General features: G+C 41.0%; 1 protein-coding gene across 1 annotated transcript in view; it reads right to left on the bottom strand.

The window, feature by feature from the left end:
* LOC117505417 (neurexin-2-like) overlaps nt 1-27587 on the bottom strand; it is a 342446-nt gene that overhangs the window by 259671 nt on the left and 55188 nt on the right. Inside the window, exon 2 of the mRNA XM_034165061.1 lies at nt 2931-2951. Within this exon, the coding sequence (XP_034020952.1) occupies nt 2931-2951 (21 nt within the window). The remainder of the gene's footprint in view (nt 1-2930; nt 2952-27587) is intronic.

Below are 27587 nucleotides of genomic sequence, written 5' to 3'. Positions count from 1 at the left end.
ATCGCTAATCCTGTATTTTAAAGCAACATGGACAAACTCGCAATATTGAATACAAGGATTATTGGTGAGGGGGTGCGGTACCCCCTCCCAAAGGCATAGTTAAGAAACAAAAGGTCATTAACCTACATCAGACTGATTAAGACCGTGTTTATCTAAGATATTAATAGTCCAAACACTGTCAAGGGTGTTTTAGTTCTTGGTGCCACATTCACCATAATACAGAACCACTGTGGTTCCTGATTAGCAACCACCCAGGTAGACAACTCGTCTATCCCCAGCTCCTGAAAGTAGCCATCCATCTGCCATAAACAGATGATATGCGAGTGTCCACTATGGCTTTTTCCATTTGTCAAGGTCCATAACAGACACCTGCATGTTCTATCATGTACAAGGAGCATGTCCAAAGCATCACGGCTGATGTTCCTTAGCAATGCAAATGGTACACCTCATCCAACTTTCCTTAAGGAACTGCTCATTTGACACAACATTCTGGCAAAGGGTTACTTTACACCAAGGCCATGGAAGCATTGACCAGAGGAGGATCTAGAAAACATCCATGAGGAACTCCAGCATTCACTTGGAAGATGTCAGAGACTCTGCCTCCACTCTGCTCAGCATAGTGCCTATGTGGAGGTCTTCAGCTACGCCAAGAAAAAAACGCATCAAGCCTTCATCTTAGGACAATGGGTAAAATACAGATCTTAGAGCCATACAATAAGACTGGAAGCACCAAAACCCAGAAGATTTGGAACATCTCTGTTCAGGTATCTCATGACCCTATAAGCTCTTCCTAGGGGTTTCTTGGCCTCGTAGGATGGGCTCTCAGAGATATGAACCTCAGTCCCCAGACAAATGAATCTCTCAACATCTTCAACACCTACTGTCTACCACATATAGAAAGCTTGCATGTTTGTTTTTATCTAGGTCCATTTCAGCTCACTCATTTTCTCAAGTGATGCAGTCATGGCATCTGTTCATGCTAGAAAAATACTCACATTTTTCAGCAAATACAAAGTCAATGAACTTTTCCTCACAAACAAATTCAATCACATCGCTAGACACCCAACTTTACACCAAGGCCATGCAAGCATTGAACATAGGAGGATCTAGAACACATCCATGAGGAACTCCAGCATTCACTTGGAAGATGTCAGAGACTCTGCTTGCACTCTGCTCAGCATAGTACCTATGTGGAGGTCAGCAGTAACATCTAGCCACTTATTGGGAACCCTGCAAATCCTCAACGTGTCTCACAAAGCAACCTGATCAAGCAAATCAGGTGCTTTCATGACTGAACTTATAATTGTCTTATAATTGATGCAGACTTGGTTGCATTGAATCAGTCTTTCCCTCAAACATCAATTCTTCCATTATTGGTGGAGAAAGACTCATTTAATCCAAATCCTGAGCAGATGGCAAACCCACTGACTCCGGTCTGCTTGAGGTTTCATCTATTGATCAAATTGCTTTTTAGTTTTTTTTTGTCAATGTGCTTGCTCAAAACATTTACAAATAAATTTAATTAGTGTATTAAAAAGTGAGCCTTGTGTTTTAAAGTGGACTGTCTCATAGTTTTTTTTTTTTAAAGACAAAGTGAGACATATCTGCTCGCTACGAAAGCACATGACCCTCGATCAGTTACGCTTCCGAACAATTAATTCCAAAATATGCCAAAATGTTTTAAATATAAACTTGAACACATTTGAAGAAATGGAATTTTGAGATAACCAGGCCTCCTTAGACTATTTTTTTTTTAAAGAACCTGTTGGTGCTTTCCACTGAATACAAAACTGGCAGAGGGTAGCTTCCACTACCATTGCCCCGGGCTCCCTCTGGGAATGGTGCCTACTTCCTTGTGTCTGTCAGATGTAAAATCACCACAACATAGGGCACACTTCCATATGTCTCACACATTCAGCACAAAGATTGCTCATCCACCATAGATGTCAAACTCGAGCAGAAATACCACCATCCAAGTCTAATCCACGACCTTTTGTCTTGACATTTTCCCATCAAAGGCTCTGGCCGTCCTGACACAAGACTTGGCTGTACGGACAGTCATCGAGGCAGATGTACAATCATTACAGGGGGCTCACATTTCATAACAACAACAACAAAAAAAACCTCACTTGTTTCCGATCCGTCATAACATAAGCAACCTATGTTTCAGATTGAGACATGACGACACCATTTAAGTCTTCAGCTTTTGCTTAAAGAAAATGTGGAGTAAGGTGTTTGTCGTGGTGATTTCCCCTGTTAGTTTAGACTGTGTGATAGGGTAATCCATCAGCACACCACTAAGGCTCCTACGAAACCTGCAAATGCAACAAAGCAACTACACCAGCGCACTAATTTGTCATGTCACATATAGATTCAAAAAAGCTTATCCCGGACCATCAAAGTGTCTAATCCGATTGACAAACTGAGTCAGGCAGCCAGTGCAGGGGAGACAGGAAGTTGCCTGGAGACAGACGAGTTAATGATGATGTGCGCCTAAAGCGTGTTATAACCAGAACTAAGCTAATGGCCGACCCAAGGGACAATGAACCTCCTTATGGGACTCAAATCCCTAATGGTAGTTTTAGTTCATCCTATTTGTAGATCCAGCTTGAATTCACTCTGTTAGCCTCAAAATCCTTGTTGGCTTCTGTTATTGGGAGTGAAACATAAGTGCAGGATAATTATACAATGCTATACAAAACAGACAAAGCCACAAATAAACACAAAGAAAAGAAAAATGAAGCAATTTTGTGTCTCTTGTGTAAAATATAATTTAGGCCCCATGGACGTCACCTAAAACCGCAGTCCAAGCTGACAATGCCCCTCCCCAGAGGGAGGTACTTTCAACATGTCTTAAGCGGTCATCCGACGTGGATGACCGCATTAAGGACAGCAGTCAGAGGGCCTCGAGAGTACAGCGTCAGTCTTACCTTCAACAGCATACTCTTCAGCTTCAGTCCACAAGGAGCACATATGGGAGAGAAAGAAGAGAGTAAACACATTAGATGTATTGTTCAAAACAAATAAAGGAGGAAATAGTGCCATTGGCATGAAGACTCCATGAAGGCCTACAGTCAATTGGTATATGGGTGATTCTTTAACTACAGGCACTATTGGCCTTGTAAATGTAATTTCCACCACACCATTGCCTTACAATATAAAGCGCCTTGGGGCAACTGTTTGTTGTGATTTGGCGCTATATACATGTGCTCTGATGTCACTGTTTATCTCCATAGAAACTAACCAAACAATCTTTCATACAACCTGTTTAAAGGGACATTACAGTGTTGTGGTGGAAATTACGGCAGTAGTGTGGGACAACTACATTTTGTTTAAAAAAAATCAACAGTTGTATGACATTGAATACCCCAATTATGTTTTGATTATTTTACTGATATTTTATTCAAAGATATTTTAAAACATTAGAAAAAATGTTTCTTTACCATTCATTTTTATTATTGAAGATCAAGTCTGGGTGTGGGACAAGCACAAAACGGCAATATTTGTATATAATGATGCTGAGAAAAGGTGAAAAAGTCATCATAGACTACTAGAACACATTTCGTAACACATTTTCATTGTAAAGATAACTATAAAAGTGTGAAATTCCCCCTTTTTTCTGTTTTTCATACAATATGATCAAAGGACATAATAAGTGCCCGTAGTCTAAGAATCACCCATATATACAAACTATGTGGTCATATTGTTCATGGTAGAATATTTGATAAACCCAATTCATTGCCTGGTGGAAATCTGAGCATTGACCCAAATAGCCTTGATCACAGTACCTTCAACTTGAAAGCAAGAAACGAATGTAAACTCAAACAGACTCAAAAACAAACAAATTAGGCATTGGTACCATGGACATGAAGACCCTCAAGGCTACGGTAGATGGGTAGGTTAGGCACAGCATTAATGAGGATGTGGTGATCTTGAGGGTATAATTTTCTTGGGAACCAACACAATTCATTGCCTTGTGAAAATCTGAGCGTAGACCCAAATAGCCTTGATCGCAGTACCTTCACCTTGAAAGAGGGAAATGAATGTAAACTCAAACATACTCAAACTCATTAGATATATTCTTAAACAAATTAGGCACTGGTACCATGGACATGAAGACCCTCAAGGTTACGGTAGATGGGTAGGTTAGGCACAGCATTAATGAGGATGTGGTGATCTTGAGGGTCTAATTTCTTGGGAACCAACACAATTCATTGCCTGGTGGAAATCTGAGCATTGACCCAAATAGCCTTGATCGCAGTACCTTCAACTTGAAAGAGGGAAACAACCGTAAACTCAAACACACTCAGACTCATTATGACTCATAAACTCATTAGATATATTCTTAAACAAATTAGGCATTGGTACCAAGGACATGAAGACCCTCAAGGCTACGGTAGATGGGAAGGTTAAGCACAGCATTGAGAATGTGGTGATCTTGAGGGTACAATTTCTTGGGAACCAAAACAATTCATTGCCTGGTGGAAATCTGAGTTTCAACCCCAGTACCCTTAACATAAAACAGAGAAACAATCACTCAAGTAATTGACATTTGACTCTTCTTGTCCAGGGAACCCTACAGTCCATCGATACATGTGGTTAATTTGATTTAATTTGGGTTAAAAGCCATTCACATAATCTTGATCACAAGATATTTTGAATTGCCAACCTGAGGACTTATTTCAGCAGTAATGGAAGTTAGAACAAGAGTATCCAGCCATTTCTGGGGTAAATATCTAATTTAATTAAACAGAAGCTTGGGGTCCCTGCAACATTCAACCTTAAAATCCGAATTGCAGCCTCAGTGGATTCCTCAAGATCAAATAACAAAGCAGTCATTTATGATGATTTTCATGAAAAATATTCAACTGGACTAAATAGAAACTTGTGGTCTATGAATAATTTTATGAGCCCTTAATCTGTTCTCTAGTCTCTGTAGTTAAATATACAGTGAGGAACTTGTTCATGGGGTCAGTGGTAAAATGGGTGTTACTTACTATTTTCAAGAAACAAATGTTGAATTTGATCAAATAGAACCTTGGGGTTTCTGAGTAATTCAAGCACACAATCTGCTATTTACTTTCTGTAGTTGCTGATATCCAATGAGGAGGTAGTTCTTAGGTCTCTAATGTCAAAAGGGGGCATTTCCTGTCCTTTTCAAGAAAAAGACATAACCGAATAGAAACTTGGGGTCCCTGAACACATTAAAACACAAACTCTGACTTTCAATTCAATTTCAATTTATTTTCATTTATATAGCGCCAAATCACAAAGTTACCTCAAGGTGCTTCACACAAGTAAGGTCTAACTTTACCAACCCCCAGAGCAAGAACACAGGCAACAGTGGTAAGGAACAGCTCCCTCTGATGATATTGAGGAAGAAACCTAAAGCAGACCAGACTCAAAGGGGTGACCCACTGCTTGGGCCATGCTTGCGACACAACGTACAAAACAATTCACAAAACAAATATACAGGAAATGTTGCCGATGCACAGGATGGGAGGGTTAGACAGACAGACACCACACCCATCTCTGGATGGGGTGGGGAGGGGCATTAAAATGGATAATTTAGAAATTTAGGGTCTCGTCATAATTTAAACTGTCTTTCACCTCAGTGAATTCTGAGATATAAAAAGGGGTATTTTCACCAGGTTTAAAGACTAAAATTAACTTTTACAGCCTTTATCATAAAAATGTGTTGAAGTGGACCAAAATATGTGGAAACTTGGGGTCATTTTAGCCGAAAAGCTGTGCATTAGATTTCTGTGGTCCGGGAGATCTGAGTGGTTGATGAAGTTTGTTCTTGGTCATTTCCATGGTAATGTTTCAATTTCAGCCAGTGTTCCATTAAAACTTATAGAATGTTGTGTCACAAATAATTTGAGAGCAGGATTACGACCAGTGGTTCCTCGGATTCAATTCAATTATTTTTTCTATTTATACAGCGGCAAATTACAACAAAGCTGCCTCAAGGTGCTTCACATGAGTAAGGTTTAACCCTACCAACCCCTAGAGCCCGACAGTGGTAAGGAAAAACTCCCATTGATGATATTGAGGAAGAAACCTAAAGCAGACCAGACTCAAAGGGGTGACGTTCTGTTTAGGTCATTCTAACAGTTTCAAAGTTTTGCAAAATTCTACAAAGGTGAAGAAACGGAAAACAGGAAGACATAACAACATCAGAAATAAAGTGCAATTGTTGAGCTGACCATGCAAACATTTACGCCACAGGCAGGGCGTCATCCGGCACCCTGGGGTGCGGGACCTGCCTTCCTCCGCCACGCCGTCAGAGAGCCTGTCACTGCGGCAAAGTGTATTCCAAATGCAGATACAGCATAACATTTGTGGATGTGTCAAGAAAAAGACAGGATGAGTCATTCTGGGGGGGTGCGCACGCCAGTTGCACAATTCCAATTGGAGTTGTGGCGCGTACTCGGCATTTATAGCATTTTCACATGAACTCTCAGGGAGAAGGAAGCCTCAGTCAGAGATGATCCCCAAGTGGCTGACGGAGAGTCTAGCTTAATGATACATGAGGGGAGGCCGCGAGATCAGACGCCAGCGGGACGCTTTGGTGAGAAAAGCCACACTACAGCAGCTGAGACGAATCTCTAATGCTCGCTTCGAAAACTGCCGCTGCCTGTCACTCTCCAATTCCCACTTCAGATGATGAGGAACTACACAAGAATATAAAAGAACCTCTATCCTAGCAAGGCGCCCCAGCGGTAGACTTGGCATTTTGATCTGCTGTTGTGGCTGCTGGGTGCGGGTCGTCACGGGGCGCTACCCGTATTAAGTTGTAGCACAGGCGGTAAATAACTGAGCAACTGCAGTGTTTGCTGTCTTTGTACTCGCTCAGTGTTTCAGTGGAGGCTTCGAATAACAAGAGCAGGATGGTTCTGACTAACTGCACGTGTTTGGGTTCACAGCGGCACATAAATCATGGAGAACGGTACCGTCTGCAACAGCAGTCGCAGTCTGCCTTGTCACTGTGATATGGTCGAGTCTCGTGGTTTGGAGCTTTGTCTCATTACTCACCGTGGCGTGAAGCTACGAGCGCCTTACTGCTATTGTTATAACAACATATTGCCATTGCTGAAGGTTAATTCAGTTGTATATGAACTGCCTACGGTCAGAACAATAATCAGGAAGCTCAGTGGGATAGGGGTTGGACTACCAACAAGCAGACCAGAGTTCGAGTCCCTGTCATCGTGTCACATCACTGATGTCAAAGATCTGATACATTTGTTAGCCCTCGGAGAACAAACCACGATTCGACATCTCAAGTTCCTGAGATATGTTCATGAAAGTACTTTAGATGGTGACCTTTGATTCACCCTTTGACCTATGACCTTGACACGATCTGTGTTGTGACGGGGTGGGCCACAGAGTTTATCCACCAAGTTTGATTGAAATTGCTCTTTGTATTTTGGAGATATTGCCAGAGAAAGCAGACAATGACCTCTGATTTTTCCCTTCTTGACCTTTGCCATTGACGTGACCTAAAATGCGAGCGTGTTGACTGAGTTTATCCTCCGAATTTGCCGTCTACCAAGTGTGTCTGAAACTGGCCTTTGCATGTTTGTAAATATCACTGTGGCCAATAGACCATGACATCTGATTTGACATTGACCTATGACCTGTGGCAATGACATGACCTGTGGTGTAGGAGGACTGTCCACTCGGTCTATTCACAAAGCGTGGTCAAAAATGATCTTTGAGTTGAGAATATATTGGCTTGGGCATGCAAATAAAGTGACAGTAAAACAAAGGCTACTGTATTCAAACACAGCAAAAACCGTTAGAACCGTTACAAATAGAAGCTTATTTAATTATCTGCAAGTGCCATAGCTCCAAAATAGTGCAGCACACAACTGAATCAATCCTTCAAATGGTGATACAAGCACCTAATTTGGCAGAAATAGACCTTAGACATTATTCTTTTGAAAAAAACCCGACTGGCCACTTGAATTTTCAATAGGCAGTCAGGTAGGGGTCAACTGAAGAATTACACAGGGGTCAAAATTTAAAAATGTTCCAATCAAATTGAAAACTACACCACATTATTTGTCTGCTCATAATGATTCCAAAAAGGTATAGTTTGGACTGTCTGTGACTGAATGTTCTGGAGTTATGGGGTAAAAACAGCAAGAATGGTGTCAAAGGTCACTTTCAGTTTGTACAGGGGTCAAAAATTAAAGTCGCTCCAATTTTGTTAAAAGGTTATGCAAATTATTGGTTGAGCTAATAGGATTAATAAATGGAATAGTTTTGACTGTGTTGAATGTTTGGTCTCCAAGGTAAAGGTCAAACAATGTGCGGCATCCACTGTATTCTATGACATGTGATATATGTTACCCTGTAACATGATAACTAAGCATGCCACATGGTGCAAACTATTCCTTCTGAAAACCCTATTAACTCAACTAATAATTTGCATCACTTTTTACCAAAATTGGAGCAACTTTAACTTTTGACCCCTGTACAAACTGAAATTGACCTTTGTCACCGTTCTTGTTGTTATTACCCCATAACTCCGTAACATTCAGTCACAGATAGTCCAAACTATACCTTTTTGGGATCTTCATGAACAGGCAAATAATATGGTATAGTTTTCAATATGATTGGAGCATCTTTTTATTTTGACCCCTGTGTAATTCTTCAATTGACCTCTACCTGACCGCCAATTGAAAATTCAAGTGGCCCATCGGTTTTTTCAATTTAGGAATATCTGAGTATGTCTGCCAAATTTAATGCTTGTATCATCATTTGCAGGATTCCGCTCTAAATATTCTCTTACTAAAATACGCAAATTTCCGTAAGACATGAATGCAAACCAAAAATACACATGCTTTATGATGTCACTGTTGCGCATGATGTCATCTCACATTTATTGCCAAAAGATCTCCATCATTAAATTCAATAAAACATGTCAAATGGGGCTCTTTCCTACAACCCCTGGCAAAAATTATGGAATCACCGACCTCGGAGGATGTTCATTCAGTTGTTTAATTTTGTAGAAAAAAAGCAGATCACAGACATGACACAAAACTAAAGTCATTTCAAATGGCAACTTTCTGGCTTTAAGAAACACTATAAGAAATCAGGAAAAAAAAATTGTGGCAGTCAGTAACGGTTACTTTTTTAGACCAAGCAGAGGGAAAAAATATGGAATCACCCTGTAAATTTTCATCCCCAAAAGTAACACCTGCATCAAATCAGATCTGCTCATTAGTCTGCATCTAAAAAGGAGTGAACACACCTTGGAGAGCTGTTGCACCAAGTGGACTGACATGAATCATGGCTCCAACACGAGAGATATCAATTGAAACAAAGGAGAGGATCATCAAACTCTTAAACGAGGGTAAATCATCACGCAATGTTGCAAAAGATGTTGGTTGTTCACAGTCAGCTGTGTCTAAACTCTGGACCAAATACAAACAACATGGGAAGGTTGTTAAAGGCAAACATACTGGTAGACCAAGGAAGACATCAAAGCGTCAAGACAGAAAACTTAAAGCAATATATCTCAAAAATCGAAAATGCACAACAAAACAAATGAGGAACGAATGGGAGGAAACTGGAGTCAACGTCTGTGACCGAACTGTAAGAAACTACCTAAAGGAAATGGGATTTACATACAGAAAAGCTAAATGAAAGCCATCATTAACACCTAAACAGAAAAAAACAAGGTTACAATGGGCTAAGGAAAAGCAATCGTGGACTGTGGATGACTGGATGAAAGTCATATTCAGTGATGAATCTTGAATCTGCATTGGGCAAGGTGATGATGCTGGAACTTTTGTTTGGTGCCGTTCCAATGAGATTTATGAGATTTATAAAGATGACTGCCTGAAGAGAACATGTAAATTTCCACAGTCATTGATGATATGGGGCTGCATGTCAGGTAAAGGCACTGGGGAGATGGCTGTCATTACATCATCAATAAATGCACAAGTTTACGTTGATATTTTGGACACTCTTCTTATCCCATCAATTGAAAGGATGTTTGGGGATGATGAAATCATTTTTCAAGATGATAATGGCTCTTGCCATAGAGCAAAAACTGTGAAAACATTCCTTGCAAAAAGACACATAGGGTCAATGTCATGGCCTGCAAATAGTCCGGATCTTAATCCAATTGAAAATCTTTGGTGGAAGTTGAAGAAAATGGTCCATGACAAGGCTCCAACCTGCAAAGCTGATCTGGCAACAGCAATCAGAGAAAGTTGGAGCCAGATTGATGAAGAGTACTGTTTGTCACTCATTAAGTCCATGCTTCAGAGACTGCAAGCTGTTATAAAAGCCAGATGTGGTGCAACAAAATACTAGTGATGTGTTGGAGCGTTCTTTTTTTTTTTCATGATTCCATAATTTTTTCCTCAGAATTGAGTGAGTCCATATTTTTTCCCCCTCTGCTTGGTCTAAAAAAGTCACCGTTACTGACTGCCACAATTATTTTTCCTGATTTCTTATAGTGTTTCTTAAAGCCAGATAGTTGCCATTTGAAATAGTTTTGTGTCATGTCTGTGATCCGCTTTTTTTCTACAAAATTAAACTGAATGAACATCCTCCGAGGCCGGTGATTCCATAATATTTGCCAGGGGTTGTAAAATATTTTGGGTAATTTAAAAGATAAGGCTAATTAAATAATGTTCTGTTTCTAGACATGCGTTCCCCTAAATCCTAAACAGAACTTTAAGGTCAACAACAGTTCAGCCTTCAAGAGTGTCTAAGCAAACCAATTAACAAGTTCAGTTGCATTTAAAAAGTCAAATGAAATCCCATTGTGGATGATGAGCTTTTGACGAGCAGAAGCACGAGACTGTATTTGAGTTTGCTTACACAATCGTCAGCCTTGACTTTGCTTCCTCTTTCATCAAACGCCTGATCGCAGCCCTTCATCCTTCCTTTCATTGTTCTCCTTCACTTTCCCATCTCAAGCTACAGCTGTGTTCCTCTAATTTATAGATTGTTTCTATGGTTTCTCCTCTTTCATTCCGCTCCTTCACATCTTTTTTTTTCCTGTCAAACCAGAGCTCGAATGAGTCCAATTCGGGATGAAAGGTGCCCTTTCCCCAACGCCATCTCGGCTGACATGCCAATAATTGGTCCTTTATCGTTTCAATGCCTACGCACTTAAAAGTCAAACATAAAAGTATCAAAATGTTCAGCAAAAAAAATAAAATAAATAAAAACAAGAAATGCAAAACACATTTAGGCCAAGTTTAATCCCCCAGTGTTACAATTAGGCAAATTCAAGCTCTACAACATTATCATAAGTGTTAGCCATATTCCCGCGACAATTGAATTTCACTTGCTTGCTATTCCTTTTTAGCAGGCATTGTCTCAAACTGTGGACTGTCATCATATTTAGCCTCCAGTTAGAAATATAATCTGAGTAAAATACTTTTTTGTACAGTTGTCTTTTATCCTACTTATTTCTCTTTAGCCCCAATTAGTGTTATTCTGTGTAACCTCAGGCTTTCAGTTTCATTGAGATCAAACTTTTCATTGTTGCTTGTGGCTAAGGGTTCAAAACCTGTTGAACCTGTTGTGTGGGCCGCTGAAGAGGAGGTACTGCTGGCCCACCACCACCAGAGGGCGCCCTGCCTGGAGTGCGGGCTCCAGGCACCAGAGGGCGCTGCCGCATCATGGGAGTAGCCTGGGTGACAGCTGTCACCCATCACCAGACACAGCTGTTCCACTCAGCACAGAGGTATATCAGGAGTACGGCGTCTCCACCTCAGTGCCGAGATATCGCCTAAGACTAAGGTAGTATTCTCTGCATTTATATATATTAACCAGCTAAACCTATTAAACCTTTTCAGGACTGGTGACTACAGATAGCTTCACTGTTTTGGATAAGTACTCACCTTCCTGCTGTTCTTTGACAAGAGGTGGAGGCGGCTTCTCCCCTCTCCGTTACTGGGTGCGGTCATCCACGCCTGTGTGTTGTCGCTCTCTCCTGCCAGCAGTACCGGATCCGACGAGCGGAGGCAGTGGCCACCTGGGAATTCGGGACTTGGCGGTTCCAGTATTTCCAGGGTTCGGTGGCAGAGGAGATCTGGGTGGTTCCGGTTCGACTGAGACGGACGTCTCCTACCTTCGAGCCTGCCCACACGACACCAGCGGATTCGACCCCAAATTGTGTTTGTTATATTAATTGTGCCTGTTTCACAGAAGTAAATCTTGTTATTTACCTTCTCCATTGTCCGTTCATTGCGCCCCCTGTTGTGGGTCCGTGTTCCAACACTTTCACAACAGAACCTACATGTTATGGCTAAAATATGGCAGAATACCATGGAGAACCAAAATTCCCAAATACTCAATACCAGACAAAAATGAGTCTGAAAGTCTGGGGCAATCACTTCAAGGATAGCTTGACTGTTTTACGAGTTGTAAAACACATCATTAAAAATCAAGCCTGTCCATACAATTGTGATGCATAATTGTGTATTCCACAATTTATACCAGAAAGAACAACATGGTTGTGTCTATAGCAGCTAGCTACTGTTAGCAGTCTGTGCTAGCCTGGCCATGGACCTACATAAATGTTGGCAGTTACGCAAAGTCACCACTAATTATTTATAGCTTTGTGGCTTAGAATATCTTAAATTGATGAGTTATATCAAACTGGTGGTGGTGGCTTGGGGGTTGGCGTCCCCAAATGTGAGTTTTTACAAGAGGTCTGGAGGTTTTACGCTTGTAATTGTTCATAGGACTGCACTCTTCTGGGCATAAAATTAGGAGTGTTTTTGGGCTTGTGGACAAGTTGGAAATACGTTTCTGCTTTTACCCAGCAGAGGGGTCGATGGATGTCAAAGTGGTTGCCAAAATGGCCACCAAAAAATGTTGGATGGCACTTTGAAGATAAAAATTGTGATGACAACATTTGGGCCATGTGTATCCCCTGTTACTTAAAAGTTTCTTCTCTTGATATATTTTTGGACCTTAAGTTTGTTTGTATGTTGTTTCTTGAGTTTATTTAAAAATAGCAGCTATTTTGGATGCCATCTAGAAGATTGTCCTTGAGGCCCCCTTTTTACCCGAGGCTATCAAATATGGCCACCGGAGATTTTGAGGTGATTCTGTCGCTTTAAGGACTTCCCACGGTGCGAGACGTCGCGCAGCGCTCTCAGGCGCCGTCGTCAGCCTGTTTCAAGCTGAAAACCTCCACATTTCAGGCTCTATTGATCCAGGACGTCGTGAGAGAACAGAGAAGTTTCAGAAGAAGTCGGTTTCAGCATTTTATCCGGATATTCCACTGTTAAAGGAGATTTTTTTAATGAAAGACGTGCGGGCGGATTGCAGCGTCGGCTCGCAGCCGCCGCGACGCTCTGCCACAGGAAAAACACCTCTGTTGGAAGCCTTAAGGACAAGTTGGAACATGTCCTGCCTGTTAAACAATTTCTCATATACTCACTCCACTGAAAGCCATCAAAAGCCGCCTGGATTTTACAAATGGTTATCAACACGGAGGTGTTTTTCCTGTGCCGCCGCACCGCGCCAGCTGCGTCCTTTCATTAAAAAATCTCCTTTAACAGTGGAATATCCGGATAAAATGCTGAAACCGACTTCTTCTGAAACTTCTCTGTTCTCTCACGACGTCCTGGATCAATAGAGCCTGAAATGTGGAGGTTTTCAGTTTGAAACAGGCTGACGACGGCGACTGAGAGCGCTGCGCGACGTCTCGCTCCGTGGGAAGTCCTTAAAGTGACAGTATCACCTCAAAATCTCTCATCAGCTGTTAAAATTTTCACCGAAAACCAGCTTAATTTTTCGAACCGTGTCCACTTCGATGTGTCTCACAGGTTTAGAAAAAATTTTGATCAAACAAAGCGCTAGTCTCTCAGCAACTTCTCAGACAAAGGAATTCCAACGAGGGGCTGGACGACTCCTCCCACAAGGAGTGCTCACAGGCGAATGACGTCACCGACAGGCGTGGAAAAACTCACGCATGCGCACGAGGGCTCAAGCATGTCTGATGTAAAAACATATGAATGAAATCCATATAGTTTTTGAAAAAAATAAAAAGGACCTATACTTTATTGACAGCCCTCGTATAACCTCTTTGTCATATAATATGTAAAATGTAGCGAGAAATAAACACTTCTAAAACTGAAAAGACTGTTTTTGGAACTTGATAACACCTCTGAAGTGATTTACAAGACATTTTATGGATGTTATTGTGGTGACGTCACAGGCTGGTAGCTAACTGCAAACTGTTTCATTTGTGTATAAATATCAGTGCTTTTTGGCATATATTATGTAAAATTTAACGAGAAAGAAACACTTCTAAAACTGAAAAGGCTGTTTTTGGAGCTTGAGGACACCTCTGAATTGATTTTCAAGACATTTTATGGATGTTAGTGTGGTGACATCACAGGCTGGTAGCTAACTGCGAACTCTGTTTTGTTTGTGTGTAAATATAACCTCTTTGTCATATATTATTTAAAAGCTAGCAAGAAATAAACACTTCTAACTGAAAAGGCTGTTTTTGGAACTTCATAAGACCTCTGAAGTGATTTACAAGACATTTTATGGATGTTAGCATGGTGACATCACAGGCTGGTCTAGCTAATTGCAAACTGTTTTGTTTGTATGTAAATATAACATCTTTGTCATATATTATGTAAAAGACAGCAAGAAATAAACACTTCTAAAACGGTAAAGGCTGTTTTTGGAACTTGAAAAAACCTTTGGAGTGATTTACAAGACATTTCATGGACGTTAGTGTGGTGACATCATAGGCTGGTAGCTAGCGGCAGACTCAGTTTCGTTTGTGTGTAAATATAACCTCTGTGTCATAAATTATGTAAAACGTGGCTTTGAATGTCTGCCACAGTAAAAATCAAATAAATCTCCATCCATGTGATGGCAATGCTTTAATACAGATTACTTTTTGAATTTTTTGCTGTAGAAAGAACAATTTGATGCACCATGCAATTCAAACTGAGCCGCCCCCCACCCCAATTTAAGACTTACATTTTTTTGACTATATAAGACTCTAAACATCACAATCAAGTGCTGGAGCTTCGACACTCAGAGAAATAATCACAAATAAAGTGTTCTGTGTCCTGAGAAAAAGCAGTTTAAAAAAGTTGCTTACAATTAATCTTTAAAAAATAAAGGGGGGGGGGGGGGGGTCTTCTCATTACAGATAAAAAGCTCGACGAGCTTCGAGCAGTAATTCATCACAGAGGGCGTTCGAGCGTGACGAGAGAGGCAGCTGTGAGGTGGGCAATTCCCTCACAAGGCCAGACACGCTCCCGTACGCCTGATCGCAAGATCTAGACCACTACACACTCGCCAGCGCTAATACACCAACGTATTTGGATGCATACATTCAGTCAGAAATTTAAATCCGCTCGTGTCATGGCTGTATGTAAGCAGAGGTGGTGGTGCTTGGTTTTGGTGCAGAAGGTTCCTGGTTCAAATCCCACCCCTGCCCATTTCTCCATATAATGTGGAGTTGCGTCAGACCTGGCTTCCACCATAAAAACATGCAGATCCAATGAGGATCTGCTGTGGTGACCCCGAGTGAAAACAAGGGAACAGCCGAACGGTCTTACTTTGTGTCCTTGCCCTTAATTTTCAGGGTGGAATAATTGTACAGCAGAAATCCTAGTATTAAAAAAAAAAACTCTGCTGGCTGAAATTCATAGGGTTATCTGCAGTTCTCAAAAGCTGACTTTGCATTAAAGAGACAAGTGAGGGAAGCCAACAAGAGAGCCATGATATCACTGAAGGAGTTGGTCTTTCATGAACGTGGTTGGAGAAACTGTACATATTGTGCACCTGTCATCTTTTCTACCACTGTAGCTTCACAGTGGAGTGGCACGGAGAAAGAAACGGATCAAACCTAGGCACAATTCTCCCATGTGCCTTCTGGCAAACTGTGGCTTGACTGTTTTACAAAGAAGCCTATAACACCAGTGTTGTCTTGGCAGCTTCCACAGAAAGAATCTTGATTGCACGACTTGGAGTTCAGAGGTTATTGGCCAAAAACACAAATGTAATTATTATAGCGCCTCCATGAGGTCAATCACAGTAATTTATCAGATCTGAATGGTGGTGGTGATTTTGCACAGATGTGCTAAACCGGATGTGGTTTCTGAGCTCCAGCAAATTTTAGGGGAGAAAAAAAAGTTGTAATAAATGATATTCATGATAATAATAATCCCAATTATAGTAATAAAAATCAGTTAGTCACTGCTGCAGGTAATAATGCAGTAATAAACAGATGGTTCTGAAAGCTATATTTAAATCCTACATAGTGTAGCTTTAAGTTGGACTCGGTCAAAGGAATCGATCTGCAGAGCTTCAGTCTGTTTTTCACGACACGCGCGAATGGACAGCAGCAAATCGCTTCTTATGAAGGGAAGAAAATGAGCCGTCATATCTCCGACCGCGCTGACTGGGTGCAAATAGAACAACAAAAAAATTTTTTAAATCTGCACAATACGTCCAAACGCGGTGCGTCTTTGGCCAGTGGAGCGTAGGGTGGGGTTTGGAGGACTTCCTGACCCGTAGGCCGTCTCGTCCAGTCTGCCAGGCTCGATGATATTTGATTTTTAACTCGTTTAATTTTTCACTACATTTAACCTTGATTTTAATCGCATGCTCGTTAGCATTACATCATGTGACAGTAGTAAGTTTCCATACTATCATTAGCCTGTTAGCATCACATCATGTGAAACTAGCAGGTTTTATGCTAACATTAGCTCATTAGCATCACATCATGTGATACTAGCAAGTTTTCATGCTAATATTAGCCCGTTAGCATCACATCATGTAACAGTCGCAAGTTTTCATGCTAATATTAGCCCGTTAGCATCACATCATGTGACACTAGCAAGTTTCCATGCTAACATTAGCCCATTAGCATCACATCATGTGAAACTACCAATTTTCTCATGCTACATTGGCTCGTTAGCATCACATTGTGAAAGTAGCATGTTTTCATGCTAACATTGGCTCATTAGCATCACATTGTGAAAGTAGCACGTTTTCATGCTAACATTGGCTCATTAGCATCACATCATGTAAAAGTAGCACGTTTTCATGCTATCATTAGCCTGTTAGCATGAAAACTTGCTACTTTCACAATGTGATGCTAACGAGCCAATGTTAGCATGAAAACTTGGTAGTTTCACATGATGTGATGCTAAAGGGCTAATGTTAGCATGAAAACGTGCTAGTGTCACATGATGTGATGATCAAGGGCTAATGTTAGCATGAAAACGTGCTAGTGTCACATGATGTGATAATAAAGGGCTAATGTTAGCATGAAAACTTGCTACTGTCACATGATGTGATGATCAAGGGCTAATGTTAGCATGAATACTTGCTACTGTCACATGATGCGATGATCAAGGGCTAATGTTAGCATGAAAACGTGCTAGTGTCACATGATGTGATGATAAAGGGCATCACATCATGTGACACTCGCAAGTTTTCATGATATCATTAGCCTGTTAGCATCACATCATGTGATACTAGCAAATTTTCATGCTAATATTAGCCTGTTAGCATCACATCATGTGACACTAGCACATTTTCATGCTAACATTAGCCCTTGATCATCACATCATGTGACACTAGCAAGTTTCCATGCTAACATTAGCCCATTAGCATCACATCATGTGAAACTACCAATTTTCTCATGCTACATTGGCTCGTTAGCATCACATTGTGAAAGTAGCATGTTTTCATGCTAACATTGACTCATTAGCATCACATTGTGAAAGTAGCACGTTTTCATGCTAACATTGGCTCATTAGCATCACATCATGTAAAAGCACGTTTTCATGCTATCATTAGCCTGTTAGCATGAAAACTTGCTACTTTCACAATGTGATGCTAACGAGCCAATGTTAGCACGAAAACTTGGTAGTTTCACATGATGTGATGCTAAAGGGCTAATGTTAGCATGAAAACGTGCTAGTGTCACATGATGTGATGATCAAGGGCTAATGTTAGCATGAAAATGTGCTAGTGTCACATGATGTGATATTAAAGGGCTAATGTTAGCATGAAAACTTGCTACTGTCACATGATGTGATGATCAAGGGCTAATGTTAGCATGAAAACGTGCTAGTGTCACATGATGTGATGATAAAGGGCATCACATCATGTGACACTCGCAAGTTTTCATGATATCATTAGCCTGTTAGCATCACATCATGTGATACTAGCAAATTTTCATGCTAATATTAGCCTGTTAGCATCACATCATGTGACACTAGCACATTTTCATGCTAACATTAGCCCTTGATCATCACATCATGTGACACTAGCAAGTTTTTATGCTATCATTAGCCTGTTAGCATCACATCATGTGACACTAGCAAGTTTTCATGCTATCATTAGCCTGTTAGCATCACATCATGTGACACTAGCAAGTTTTCATGCTATCATTAGCCTGTTAGCATCACATCATGTGACAGTAGCAAGTTTCCATGCTAACATTAGCCCATTAGCATCACATCATGTGACACTAGCAAGTTTTCATGCTAACCTTAGCCCATTAGCATCACATCATGTGACACTAGCAAGTTTTCATGCTAACATTAGCCCTTGATCATCACATCATGTGACACTAACAAGTATTCATGCTAACATTAGCCCTTGATCATCACATCATGTGACACTAACAAGTATTCATGCTAACATTAGCCCTTGATCATCACATCATGTGACACTAGTGAGTGTTCCAAGAGACGTGAACAGTGAAATCTGTTTTCAGACCCTGGTTTAAGGCGCTCCGCTCGCTCAGGTCCTCAACAACCACAAGTATGTACTTTTTAAAAGCACATTATAATTCGCTCACCTAACGTCAAGCTAGCACCAAGCCATTTATACAAGATATTACTCATATATAAAGACTGATCAACTTAATACTTTGTAAATAATATGATAATATGAAGAAACTTGCTAAAATAGCTGGATATTGTCACTTGGGAGATTTTCTAGACTTCATTAACTTGATTTACTGTAAAAACACGTATTTGAAGTATTTTTTATTTTGGGTAGTTTTGACTTGATTAAGGTGTATTTATACACGGGGATTATTGCAGTATATTGCATAAAGTGCTTCTGCCCAGTTTTGCAATCCGCGGACATACAAGACAACAGCAAGTACAGCAAAAACTAAAGTATTTGGATCGTGTCAGACTTGACTGAGTCAACGCTGCGTTCCGTCATGTGAGTCTGCAGTTAAAGCCTTTGAGAAAACAATTTACCAAGCATTCGTCTTGTCGTCTTCTATGAGGGCAGATTCTGCAGTGCTTTTCGGAGAAACGTTATTGTGGATCTGGTGGTGCGCCGTCCAAACACAACTGCACTGCCTTATTTGGGTCACTTCATGCAGCTGTCAGCTGGATGTTGGTGCTTCGACGGCACACTGATTTCCACATTGGTGTAAAATGCCAGCGTGAATAAACTGGAGTGAAGCTGTAATGGTTTACTATAAAAGGCCGGAACCAAAAAGCCGCCGTTTACGGTGGATGTGTTGGTGCAATAAGATGCATTCTCTTAATAAACTGCACTCGAGATGCCAGGAATGGTCCACTAGTCCTAGGGTCCACAAGTCCTAGGGTCCACAAGCCCAAGAGCCCACTGGTCTTAGGGCCCACTGGTCCTAGAGTCCACTTGTCCTAGGGTTCACTAGTCTTAGGGTCCACTGGTCCTAGGGTCCACTGGTCCTAACCTCTTTTATATTATTTGATGATGTATATTACAACCCCAAACTGATTTTAAAGTTTACAAATAAATGTAATTCTTTCAAATAGCTAACAAACCAGATCCAGTTTTGTTCGATTTACAAAAAATTAACTGATTCTGTTGACATAAACCATTAATCACCTTTAATTGTACTGTTGCCTATAAATATGTTGAATTGAAAATCAACAAATAATGGTAATTCACCATAATTTAATGTTTTTTTTTAACTCTCACACTTTTGTATTACTACTTAACCTACTTTAGTGCAACATATAGCCTAGCATAAATAAAGAACTTCAACATGCTCTCGTTAATACTAGGGCAAGGACTAGCGGAACCTAGGACTAGTGGAAAGTTCCCCTAGAGGCCACTGTAGCATCGGGGTGGCGTTACAACACCTTTATATGTACAGTTACCTGTAAAAATGACAAACATATGGTTCATCATCAAACTACAACATTCAAAAAGGGCCGTCCTAGGCTACCTAGCAACTCGACAAATAAATATGACAATAGAGGTGGCCAAAACTAGCTAAAACTTAATGACTTCTTTAAAATGAAATCCTTCTATGTTTCACTCCACTGTGAAGCTGTGTAACCTGTGAACAAGCCAATAACTCCTTTGGAATTGTCCAGGTGTCTTGGTGGCTTCCCTCACTTGTCATTGTCTTGCACAGACAATCAGTTTTTGAGAAATTCCTGCTCCAAATAGATTCACCCTACAGATTTTGAAGAAAATCCGTGTCAACAGCATTCAATTCCCCTGTGAAGTCATATAAGTGAGGATTCAACGGTCAAAAGTTGCACTATGCACAGTTTCTCCAGTCACTGTCACACAATCCTAGAACTTCTGAATAATTGTGATATTGTCTTGATGGCATTCCACACAGCACCTTCTTTGGCAGCCATTCTTCTCTTTTCTCATTTTCTCAGTTATTTTTGAAATGATTATTAATGCCACTTTTTTTTTTAAATATTAGTATTTCTTGGATTGAATCAATTACCTGATTGATTGCTTTTCCTTGGAAAACGGCTGAACAAGGGAGGGGACAAGGCTGAGACAAAGATGACATCACAGTCTAAGAAAATCACTGTGAGTGTATCTGAGAGCAGTGACTAAACATCTACTTCACTTTAAATAATAGACAGCAAAATTACACTGTCTTTCGACGACCGAAGTCATTCCAGCGTGTCGCTTTTTGCACAGAGCGCAGCATTAAACCGTGCCGGGACATAAGCTCGGACTCCCGCGGGTGTTTTTAAGGCTGCGAATATGTACATTTATGATACTGTGGGGATCAAACCGTTTACGATGATGCGAGGTTGTAATGTGAGGAAGTAAAAGTACTTTGGTTTGGACTTAAGTGTACAGGCACGAGAATATTCCCAGTGGATCCGTATATATCCGAGCCGTGCAAAAGAGATGCGTCTGATGCTGCAGTTCTAACAAACAACAGTGAAACCCGTGTGGCATTTCCTGGCTGGGGTCGGGTCATTTCATGAAAAGGGGTCACCAACATGTGACATGAGGGTTGATGTTTAAATTTCCTAACAAGGGGAATACATAAAATCCACTATTGAGCTAAGTCATGTTAAACATTTTTTGCATGGGCTCGCTGGATTATACTAGGACTCGAGCGCGAAACAAACATAAAGCAAATAATTGATGACTGTTACTTTATTGTTCATCTAAATTTGATCTTCACAACACAACTGGAGTTTTATTTATTGAATAAATTAGCAGTTTAGGAACCACGCGTTACATTCAACACCACATCTTTGGCACGCTCTCTGCAGCCGTACCGAGTGTTTAAGATGCTGGTCTCTGGGGGGGGTCATTTTACCCTGTGCCCGTCAAATCAGAAATAAATTCAGATAAATTAGTTAAAGTGATTTGTTTATTTTTTTTAACCGCAAATTGTCACACGTTTGGTGGGGTTTGGTGTCCCCCTTTTTTAGATTAAAAACTCATAAAAGAAAAATTCCAAGATAATAATGTCCTGGATGATATCACAGTTATTTAATCAATATGTGGGTGATTCTTAGACTATGGGCACTTATTATGTCCTTTGATCATATTGTATGAAAAACATAAAAAAGGGGAAATTTCACACTTTTATAGTTATCTTTACAATGAAAGTGTATTAAGAAATTTGTTCTAGTAGTCTATGATGACTTTTTCACCTTTTCTCAGCATCATTATATGCAAATATTGCCGTTTTGTGCTTGTCCCACACCCAGACTTTTGTTTTTTTTCTAATGTTTTAAAATATCTGAATAAAATATCAGTAAAATAATCAAAACATAATTGGGGTATTCAGTGTCATACAACTGTTGTGATTTTTTAAAACAAAATGTAGTTGTCCCACACTATTGCCGTAATTTCCACCACAACACTGTAATGTCCCCTTAAACAGTTTGTATGAAAGATTGTTTGGGTAGTTTCTATGGAGATAAACAGTGACATCAGAGCACATGTATATAGCGCCAAATCACAACAAACAGTTGCCCCAAGGCGCTTTATATTGTAAGGCAATGGTGTGGTGGAAATTACATTTACAAGGCCAATAGTGCCCGTAGTTAAAGAATCACCCATGTAGAGATACGGTCGTTTTATATTTTTGCCCTGCACTCAGGGCTGTTCTGTTTTTGGTGACTCCTTTTCATGAAGTGATTATCCTGGATCAAGACTAAAATCCAGGCATTCAGTGAGTCAAACTCCTTATCCACTGACTAGGTAGCTCGGAGAATAAGGACTTGGGGTTGAAGACATTTTGTCTGTTTTGTCTCTGTCCACCCAGTTCTTAATGGCCACCACTCTTGGCTTAGAAAGCAACCTGCATCAGATTGGTGTCCCACAAACACTCTCATCTGCGTCACGCTCCAGAATCTGGAGATCAGCACCACCTGTACCGACCGGATGTAACACGGCGGAAGCGGTGACATGTGGCACCTCCACAACAAAGACCAACCAATGCCTTCATTTTTTGATATTCAGGACTGTTTGACTGAGCTCATCGATCCTCTAAAGAGGATCCTGATGTCCTACATGATGTTTGGTAGAATGAACATCACAACATTAAGTTCCCGTCTGTCTACTGTTGACTGTGTCAACGCCACTAAATGTAGGACCAATCCTGGACAGGGTCTTTTTGGAACCTGGCCCCCTCCAGGAAATGGTTGCAGAGCATCTGGACATGTACCAACAAGCTGGAGAACAGTTTGTGGTGGTTTGTAGTGAACAAGGTGGGAATAAATCTCAGATCAAAACTCTAAGACTTGATCAAAGATGGACAGATTGGCAAATGTGACCAATCTGACCAATTTCTATGTATAATTTTCAAAATTGACATTTCTTCCTTTGTTAAAAAGCTAAATCTACCTTGTTTTTGAGTATTTAAGCCCCTTTACAATAATTAAAGACATCTAACGTTTGTTGCTTTTGTACGAAAGTGATCCAAAGTGATGAGATCCATCAAATATCAATAAATGTCATGTTTGCTGCCTCACAGTAGTTTTACGAGTGGACACCGCTTGTCACTCGTACTATGTTCATTATCATGATCAAGCTTTGCATTTATCATGGAAGTCCAATACAGGCCCTGAGGTACGCCGTGCAGACGGTCATTCCCGGATTTGTATCTCCTATAACTCCACTGGGATGGGGCACAAATGCCATTTAAGGCTGGCACGTGCCCACTTACAGCTTGGCCTACTTGAGCACAAACCCAGAAATCAAACTCAGGTCTACCTATTGGAAGCCCAACTCCAATCCCACTGAGCTACCGCTTATGCAGAAGAGTATTTCCTTTTTTTTTTAAGTAGTGCCACAGGAAGATCAGAGGATTGGTGCAGAATAGGAAGAGGTGGACTGACAGATCATCAATGATAGCAACACATTAGTATCAACACGGAGAACTCGCTGGGGAGAGCAAGTCTTATCTTTGCAAAGCTAAGAAGATGGGAGAGATGGGAGCCAAGGGGAGATAATGGGGGGGGGGGGGGGGAAGACGAGTGGTGGTGGATGGGGGTGTGCCAAAAAGGGATATGGGAGAGAAGATTATCTATCTTTCTTTGGTGAAATAACAGCAGGATGGAACTGAGGGCATTTGTTAAAGAGTGGAGGACAAGTTGGAAAACTGCAATGTGGACAAAGATGCTGGTGTCACAAAAACATAGAAGTTCTCCTTACAAAGTCAGCGGTGGACCGATTTAAGGTTAAAATCAACATCTGGTCACTGCAATGGACTGGTGTCCTATCCAGGTGTGAGTCGTAGATGGTCTTGGTATGTGGGAGCAACCAGTGGGTCTCTGGGCATGTAAAGGACTTCCAACACTAATGACCAGGCCAAGTCTGGGAGCATGGACTTGTGCCACAGGTTCACTCTCCCACCGCTACACAACTGCCCAAAGTCCAAGTTGCTAACCTACCCATCCCTACCTTCCAAGATTAGCCGTCTATCTGCCACAGCCAGGTGTTATATGGGCCTCCCCTTGACCTTCTCCAGGTTCTGCGGTCCTCAGCCCTGATGCACCTGTGTGTCTGGCGGTGCGCCACACAACCATGAAGTTGTAGCGGATGTTGGCTTGCATTGCAAGTAGCACGCTCCGTTGAGTCTACTGTACTAATGGTTTGTTTGATGGACAGTCAATCAAATGGTATCCAAGGATCCTCCTGAGTTGAAGATGGTCCTGTTTGCTTCAGGAAAGAATGAGTCTTCTCAGGCATGGACCTGCACACCATCATGTAGTAGGCAATGCCTTGGCACCGCACCAGTAGCCACCCTCTAGACGTTATATTCATGGTGCATGCCAGTGCCTTCTTCTTTTGCAGGAATGAGGTTTCCTCAATCCCCTTCATAATGTGTCACCTTCTGATGGAAGGTAGCAGCAGAAATCCTGCAGCTGAAGGACCAGGTGCAGTTTAAACTCATGCACATTCAAACCTCATGGACAGGAAGATTATAATGTCCACCTAGTGAATACTTCCTTACGTCACTGTTGCACTGCTCTCTATAAGGGTCATGTGCTCCAAACCCCACACGTTTGTATGTAACGTTCCTTAACTCTTATGCATCCAGACAGAAAGGACACGATTTTCTTTTCATCTCAGATGTTTCAAATTGAAGTTCTTCTTACATAACGTGTAGGTGCTGCCGACATGAAAAGCTTCACCTTGTTGAAACCTTCAGGTTGACAGGATGTAATTACAAAAATATATCGAATAAAATCAGCCGAGATCAAACTCAAAATCTGTGTAAAGGTCATGTGCCTTTATGTTTTAACTTTATTCTGCTCCACGTAGGTAACGCTTAAATGCTAACATGCCTTTTAAATGTGTAGCCATAGTAAGACATGAGCGGTGACATCTGCAATTCCACAAATGGCCACTTGGGGCTGACTCCAAAAGCATGTCAATCCCCCTTAGAGCCTCATGTTAAAATGTCCGACTTTACAGCGGGGGGGAGTGTCCAGCTACTTTCTGACCATTTTAAATACAGATATAAGATAATGTGTCCCAGTATTTATTTATTTTAGTAAATTTTTTTGCATAATTAAGTTTGTACGTTAGCACTGATTGCACGAGTAGCAAGGTAAGAAGATGAGGACGTGACAATCCAACAACATCCGAGATTAAAGGTGGACGATCAGAGCAAATAAACAAGCTGAGTCAAAAAAAACAAAAAACTGAAGAGATGATGAAAGAGATGCGTCGGACAGGGCGGCGTGGCGACAAATCTCTCTCATCGTCATCTGGCTATGTTTGTTTTGCGCTGGTTTTTGGCCTCAAGTCACCTGTCGATCCCCCTCTTAAGTTGCTTGTTGTCGCTTCCATGCGCTCCCCGAGTCGCTGTTAAAATTGGTCGCGCCAATAAACGCCCATTCACTTGTAATGAATTGAGAGGGGTGGAAAGACTAAAGGGGCTGATGGAGTGACAATTGTCAATGATCCGCGATTGAGTTAGGATTGAGCCGGCCTCTCCGGTCCAATGGCACGGCTGGTATTGTCAGAGATTTTGATTCCCATTTTGTCTCTTCCATCTGTAAAACACCCTTCAGACGGGAGATATGAGTCAATCTTTGGGAAAACAATATGGCTCACTCCAGCGTGCCTGCGGACACAAGAGGAAACAAAATGTGTCATACGATTTCAACTGTCTAATGTTATTTACGAGGTAAAAATCACTGATAGTTGTCATCGGAAGTCCTATATAGGCCGTGTGGCCCCTTGGAGTCGGTGCATATCTCTGGATTCTGGAGTGTGAAGTGGATGTAAGTCTATGACACCCCCTTGATGTGTTCCTATTCCATGAGGATGGAACCCGTTGACAGTTGGGTAGACTGGGATCATGTTGATGAAGTGTCTCCACTGTGGACTGGCAATTGATCCCAGGTCTAGGTATTGGTGGCCCCAACTTCTTTCCCATCAAACTACAGCTTAAAACTTGTGCTTCCCTTAAATATCTGATCAGTCCAAAAATCCAAAGCGTCTTAGAAGGTTACAGCTTGTATCCATGACAAACTGTGGTGTGAAGATCATAGTTGCCCGTGAATGTGATCTATCAAGCACACGGTTTGAGGACATAATGCACCAGATCTGCACTATGTCACGTGGATGTACAAAAACAACAGGAGCACACTCAGAGTAGAACCTTACCACAACCTTGGCATTTCCAGAATAAACTTGTGGTGATGTCACTGCATGGAAAAAAAAAAAAGGAATTGTTGAGCTCATAGAAAATCCTGTCATAACTAATATAAGAGTTCAACAGAGTGATCAGATGTCACGGATTCCCACCCGGACCATCTTGGCTTTTTCAATGTTTCCCGGGATACACATTTGTGAAAGTGAGAAATAGGGTTGATATCGCGAATTAGCCAGAGGGGTAATCGTGGTACAATCCTGTAAGGCTACATTATCAGCTGATTCTGTAACCTGCTGGAATAGTCCAGTCCCGGCTCTGCTCAGAATTCTCGGCCTTGTACTTACGTGATTAACAGGAAAGCGTAGGTTCTTCATAAAATTTCCTAGCATCCCCCTTTCCCTGACTTTCTGTCAAAGCAGATTAAAGCCGTGAGGTTGAGAGATGCTAAAGAAAATTTTCTTTGTTAAAAAAAACAAAAGTGAGAATACTAACCTTGCGTAATACCTCAAATTAGATTCCACATGAAGGTTTTTGCATCAGAAATGTGGCATGAACTCTGAATATTTATGCAGTCAATGAGCGAGTGGGTCCGCAAAGTAATTATCTCAAATCTGTTGCATATTCAACGATAACATTTTGAAATCACAGTAACTGCAGGTGAGTACCAGCGATCCTCCAGTTTGGGAGCATAGTGTCATCTCTAACCATGCAAAAATAACCTGAAGTAACTGCCTGGTGATTGAACACTGGCCTTGGTGGCCACTAGAGGACACTGTTGCATTGAAAAGACTATTGTAGATTGTCGTCAAAGATATTTACTATTTAAAAAAAAGAGGAAATTTTGTAGAGCAAGCTAACATTTTCAGGATGGATCCAAAAGAGAGAGAGGAAAAAAAAAAAAAACGTGCAGAATCACATACTAAAGGTTTTCATAAATCCTCATTGTGGCTTTTTCAGAATCAAAGATGGTGTCCAAAATGTCTGCCATTTTACTTATTTTTACATATATTTCCTTCTGTTAAGGTAAACACCTAATTTAAGTGTCTAAATGTATGTATTAAGGCACAGGAGACACTTTACAATGATTCTCTAGAGGTTTAAAATATTGGAAATGTCTGCAACTAAGATGGTGGCCATATTGGAATCCAAAATGGCTGCCATTTTATTTACAATTTTTAAATTGAACTCACTTGTTCATGTAAATTGCCCTTTA

This window comes from Thalassophryne amazonica, chromosome 23 (assembly GCF_902500255.1).
Source record: "Thalassophryne amazonica chromosome 23, fThaAma1.1, whole genome shotgun sequence".
Taxonomy (NCBI): domain Eukaryota; kingdom Metazoa; phylum Chordata; class Actinopteri; order Batrachoidiformes; family Batrachoididae; genus Thalassophryne; species Thalassophryne amazonica.
The sequence above is the reverse complement of the archived record's forward strand: the minus strand, read 5'-3'. Positions and strand labels throughout refer to the sequence as shown.